The following is a 6,000-nucleotide window of genomic DNA, read 5'->3' on the forward strand; positions in this document are numbered from 1 at the left end:
CTGAAATAAAAGGAGAACACTAAAATAATGAATCTATACTTCCCAAAGTTTACAGATACTGAGACTAGCACCAACTCTACTTCCTTATTTTTTTTTCCAAACAAGCAAATAGAATTACTACTGCTACAGCAGTCTAAAGAGTCTTAATTATCTAGAAAAGTGATTCTACAACTTTGAGTGGCTTGGGGAGGATGGTATGGGGTGCATTAATCCTTTGGAAATCATTCTTACTCTAGAGGCATTACAAGGCTGGGGGTACTCTTGTGAAAAATAGAAAAAATAAAAACTAATTGAAGATAATGAGTCAAGATTCTGTTCTTATCAGTTAATTTGCTCTGTGACCAGAGAAGTCATTTCAACCCTTCTGGGCCTTACTCAGAAAGAGAAATATTTGGGTAGCTTATTTTCACAATCCCTTATAAAATAATCCTAAAGCCCCCATCAGTGACATTGGAAAACAAACAAACAAACAAAAACCAAAACTGAAACTATAGCATTCTATTGGACATAATGAAAATTGTATAAATTAAAATTTAAATATCTGAACTGATAATGCGTTACATCATTTCTGTGCCATCTCCTGCATTTCTGGTAATGCAATGAAAACTGATATCAAATGTTGAAGAAATCTTTATTTAAAAAATATGCTTCAGTTGAGAAAAACTGTCCAGCAGTATTTTTCCTTCAAAGTTGGAAAAAAAAAAGGACTTTGATTTTATTTTATTAAGGGAACAACTAAGTCCAGCTGGCATGGGAAGGGAGAACATTTGGAAAGTTCTGGTCCTGGTGACTTCTATTCCCCTTCCATCTTTGCCCCCACCCTAAGTAGTAGAAGCATTACTGAAAGGTGCTCAGACTCCAGTTTGGCTTTGGGACAGGACTTTGATCCCTGAATATCCAAGGATCTCATTGACATTCACCAGAATCACCCTTCAATCCCCAAGCTCAGGAACTTCCACATTTAGCTAGTATCAGGAACCCTGCTAGTTAATGAGACTGCTGCCACCAAAAACTTAAATAAATCACTTTAGTACCTTCTCTCAAGGCCTGCCTGCCAGCCAACATTTAAAAGAAAAGTCTGTGTTATCACGTATTAACATATTTATCCACATATGACCATTCTGCCCACTTCTTGACAGGCTATTCTTAGAAAAAAAAAAAGGTTGCAAAAGTGCTTCTGGCCTTATATTTTCAGGAAGAAATGTCTCTGGAACCAAAAGAAACACAAATCTTTTCAACAATTGAAAGGCACCTGGGGAGCTCCCAGGGTGTCATGCCACCTGTGTAAGGCACTCAGGAAAGCTTCCAACAGCCTCTTACATGACAACATCAACATTCGATGTAGTATTGGTTCACATCTTTTAATTACATCTTGGTCCTCCAAGAAGCCTGCAACCAGCAAACAGAGCCAAACGCCCAAAGTAAATCAGTCTCAAAATGATTAGTCCAACAGAAACTGGACTGTGGGGTTCTGTGAATGGGGAGGGACACTCTGTGTGTCCTGCCATTCTTCTGCACAAAAACCCAGGCCGGTCTCAGAGGGCAAGCACAGTGACACTGCCACCGGGGGGCCCATGGCCACAACACATGCAGTGGCCTCATAGGGGGTTCGAAGGCAGTCCCCCTTTAAGTAGTTAGTTCTTAAAGCTGCCACTCTCACCAACAATTTGGAGTCTCAGTAACGCAACTTTCTTTTGGCTCCGGCTCAGGCTCCCTCCATCTCTCCATCAGCTCAAAACAAGGAGGCGCTGCAGCCGGGCGTGTCGCAATCATTTCCCCCCTGCTCCCAAGTTTCTAGCGAAGATTGATATACGTAATAACACAGGACCCGGCGCGCGCGGGAGAAGCTGACACTTCACACATTTGTCGAGATTACCATCAGGCCCCACCCCGTGATTGCGACATGGGCCGATAGGCATCACAGTAGTAAAATGTACAGTAAGTTCCGGAACCCAGAGTGCTCCCGAAGGGCGGTCTATAACTTCGATGTCTGACCGAACGATTATTAGTATTGGTATTATGGCTAGCTTGACAAAAAGCGTTGGAATCTTAGAGTCTTTCCCCTTGCTTAGCTGCCCTCAAGACGCAGGGACCTCAGAGTTGTTCCGAGGGCCCGGCGGACGCTAGGGCAGTGTGTCAAGGGCTCCTTCACTTGCCTTGGGCCTGGGGGCGCGACATTTAAGGGGCAACGAGAGTTGGCCTGAGCTGCTTCTCACACAGCTCGGAAAGGCCGGTGAGGTGACGCTGGAAGGGGGCTCGGCCAGAATGGCGAGCGGACTCAATCCCCTCCCCTAGCGATCCGGGAGTGAAGGGCCCGGGCGCCCAGCCAGGACGGGTGCGATCCGCTCTGGTTTATCAAATCCTTATCGGTGCCCCGAGGTGGGAGCCGCCGCTTTCGACCCGGAGGATACACTGTTTCTGGCTCGGGTCCCAAAGTGCCATCGGAAAAGGGCAAATCCTCTCCAGCACAGAGCCCTCGGAGCCACTCAGGCTCTCCGCTCATGGGTCGGTCCACCGGGTCCCGCACCACCCCCGGGTCACCACCTGGTCTTCTGTGGCTTCACCTGCAGCCCAGCCCTGACAAGCGCGGGGATGGGAAGCTCTAGCCCACTGGGACAGCGCGGTGGAGAGAGGAGTTAAGGGGCCAGGCGGCAGCCACGTACATTTGCGGGAGGTCAGGCGGTACCCACAACTGAGCCGCGGAGCAGTGCACTCCAACCCTCGCTCGGAGAAGTCCGGCCCCGAGGGACCCAGTGCTGACCGGAGGATGTGGGAGGGCAGCGAGAGTGGAACCCAGTCGCCTCTCACCCAGTGCCGAAAGATTGGAGAGGACAGGCGGGCTGCTGGTGGCTGCCCTTCTCTGTCCTCTTAGGAGTCAGACTCCCAGTGTCGCCATTCCCTCCCTGCACTTTAAGACACCTGCCCCCGCAGGGCAATCCAGGTCACTACGCACTCTCCTGCGGAATCAAGATGCGGGCTGAAAGAAAAAGGGCTTTTCAAGTTTCAGCGGCGTCTGGAGCCTGGGACCTCGGCCCTCTCCCTTCGTCGCACACCGCCTTCCACACCTTCCATACTAATTTGGGGCTCATCGCAGGCATAGGAGAGCATTTGGAAGGACCTGGGGTCTGGAGTTAGAGAGGCGTGGCTGCTGCCCCTACTTGTGAGACTGGAGAAAATCGAAGACATCAACCCAGAAACATTTCAACCAGCTGGCCGCGGTAGTTTGGTGTCCCGAGACCGGAGAATTGGAAGGCGCCGCGGGAGCACCCTCGACCTCAGGGTCATCTCCCTGGGTCTCTGGGTCTCATTGCACGCACGGATTCGCGATTCCTTCAAACCACAAAACTGCAATACTAAAACGCAGGTTCCCAAGCCTGACACCTGCTCTCTAGCTCAAAACCCTCCAAGCCGATCGATCCTCTGGCCCGAAGACTTTCTGCAAGCCTCTCCCAACCGCTCCGGGTAGCGCCAGCCCCGCCGCAGTTCGGCCATTACCTCTAACCAGCTTCCTTGCCGAATCTGACGCCCGCTTACCTTTTCTTCTCCTTGTCAGCTGTCATCGTGGCTATGGCTCTTGGATACGTCGAACACCTGGGCTTCCCGGTCGGTAGGGGCTGCAAACGCTGCCTTCCCTGTGGCCCTCGTCTGCTCCCTGAGACCCGGGCGGGTATGAAAGGTCCTTGGTGCTCGCAGGTCCAAGCGTCCCGCACAGTCAGGTGGAAGTTTGCGGGCGTCTGGCTAAGTGCGGGGGAGGGGTGGAGAGAGGTGACAGGGAGGAACCTGCACAAGGAGGCGGAGTCGGCGAAAGGAGTGGGAGGAGGTTGTCAGAGGCGAAAAGAGAGCGGCGAGAAGAGAATCAAAGTTCCTTTTCTCCTTGGACAGGAGTCACTTTTCTGAGTTTAAAAAAAAGAAGAAGAAGAAAAAGAAAAGAAAGTGGCTCGGACGGCGGGAGTTGGTAGGAGTCCGGGACCAGGCGGGCGCGGCTGCTGAGATGACCATACAGTCTCAGGACACTGCCGAGGATTGTACGGCCGCCTCAGGAGAGTTGGGGCGGAGCGCGGCGGACGCCGGAGCTGTGCAGCTGGCCGCTCCCGAATGCCGGGCTCCCGCAGCTGCCAGCCCACTTTAAAAACTCGGGTGGCCCGCGCGGGGGAGGGTGCGAGGGGCGCGAGCGCAGGGGGCGGGCGCGCGCTAGCAGGCTCCGCCCGCGCCGGCCGCGCGCCCAGGCTTCCCACTGCGTCTGGGCCAATGGGGAGGCGCGGCCGCAGCCTCTGCCCTGACCCCGGCCCGCCTCCTGCCCCCGCGCTCCGCTTGGCCTCGGCCCGCCGGTGCTCCAGGGTTCTGCGAGTTGTTTTTGAGGTCCCCCCGATGGCGGGTAACCCCCTGGGCACTTCGCTCCCAGGAGGCACAGTTTGTGAGGGACTAAGTGGTGGCAACGAGTTCCTCGGAAGTGCTGCGACGGAGGGAGTGTGCCATGGTGCTTATGTCCTCGCCACCCGCGCAGTGCCCTTGGGACGGGGACTGGACCTCGGTTGTTGGAAGATCACGCGCGCAACTGGACCTCGCAGCGCCCCTCCACCGCGCTGCGCTCCCGCGTCCCTTGTCCCGCTGTGTCGCTCCTCGGCCGGGTGGGAATAATTTTGAGGACCCCTGCCGCGTCGCTTTTTGACTGGGTGATGCACACGTTTTTGGTGGAACGCAACTAACTTTGCCTTCTGAGAGGAAAGGCAGGGAAATAGATCCGAGAGAGAAACCGTGCGATGAAATGGAAGTAGGGTTTGCACCCACCCAAAACTTCCTCCGGGTCGTTTGCGGGATTGTGCTGGGCGGTTTGGCTTTGGCGGGGATGCGAGAGAGCAAGGCCTTAGAGCTATCTGCCCTGCGGCGCTCTTCCCTCAGTATCCCTCCCATCTCGGCGCAAGCTCTGATGAGTTCAGAATTGGTTCTCCAGTGGGACCTTGGGGTGAGAGCTGCATCTCCTCAAGTCACTGGGTCTCAGACCTGCGCCCGAGTTATTCAAGGTTCAAGAAGTCTTGAGATGGTGAAAGCTACTGTTTTGGGAAATCGTGGATCCAAGGGCTCGCCGGGATTTTCCACCTGCGCTTTGAATGCAGCCTGGGATCTGTTCTGAGCGCAGGCTCTGCACTTAGATTCTTCCCATTCCCTACCTATTTTGTGTGATCCAGCTGAGAAACCTCAGGAAGGAGCAGGGGACGTCCTTAATTTATGAAGCCTGCAGAAGGGCCCAAGAGACTCACAGTTGTGAGTTTAAGAGACAGCGAAGGCCCAAGAACTGGTACGCTCTGGGGCAGAACCCTTGCTGCTGTTCCTCTCCCTTTAGCCTCTGGCAGCATTTTATTTTAGAATCAGATGCAGAAACGATTTGGGGAAAATAGGTTTGTTTCAGAAGGTATCCCCTCCTACCCCCTGTGCACCTTCCACCCAGGAAGAGAGGCAAGAATCCTTTCAGGAGCCTTCAAAATGATTCGGAAAGTAGAAGGGGGTGGGGGACAACAGATAGTTTGGAAACCGGATGTATTTTCTCATTTTCCTAGAGCTGCTGAGCATGAATATAGACCTAGAAGTCAAAAAAAAAAAAAAGCCTAAGTGAATTCAAAGATTGCACATTTTCTAGGAAGCTGGTGAGTGAATTCCTTCAGAGCTTCTCCAGCCTGCCAATCCTAGTAGCCACATTTATTTATCTTAATGAGAATTTCAAGTTGGTAGACATATTTCTAATAGACTATAAACTTACTTACTTCACTTGGGATTGGAGCAGCAGGGGGAAAAAAAAGAAACTTCCAGGTCATTATCCACTGGAGCCACTGAGTCCTGTGTTTGGCAGGTCACAAAACAACACCTTCATCCCATAGAGAACATTTCAGTAAAGTAAAGGTTATGAAATGAGCTTTTGTAATTTTTTTTTTAGAGGAAAAGTAGGATTAGAGGTCTGCTTAGCATATGTGAGGCTTGGGTTCAATCCTCAGCACAAAAACAAAC

The 6,000-nt window shown here is 52.1% G+C and overlaps 1 protein-coding gene across 1 annotated transcript in view; it reads right to left on the bottom strand.

The window, feature by feature from the left end:
* Epas1 (endothelial PAS domain protein 1) overlaps positions 1 to 4,121 on the bottom strand; it is an 83,123-nt gene extending 79,002 nt beyond the window's left edge. Inside the window, exon 1 of the mRNA XM_005324504.5 lies at positions 3,535 to 4,121. Coding sequence (XP_005324561.1) covers positions 3,535 to 3,560 — 26 coding nt within the window. The 5' untranslated portion in view covers positions 3,561 to 4,121. The remainder of the gene's footprint in view (positions 1 to 3,534) is intronic.
* Positions 4,122 to 6,000: the final 1,879 nt, after the last annotated feature.

The sequence above is a fragment of the Ictidomys tridecemlineatus genome, chromosome 12, assembly GCF_052094955.1.
Source record: "Ictidomys tridecemlineatus isolate mIctTri1 chromosome 12, mIctTri1.hap1, whole genome shotgun sequence".
In the NCBI taxonomy this organism is placed as follows: Eukaryota; Metazoa; Chordata; class Mammalia; order Rodentia; family Sciuridae; genus Ictidomys; species Ictidomys tridecemlineatus.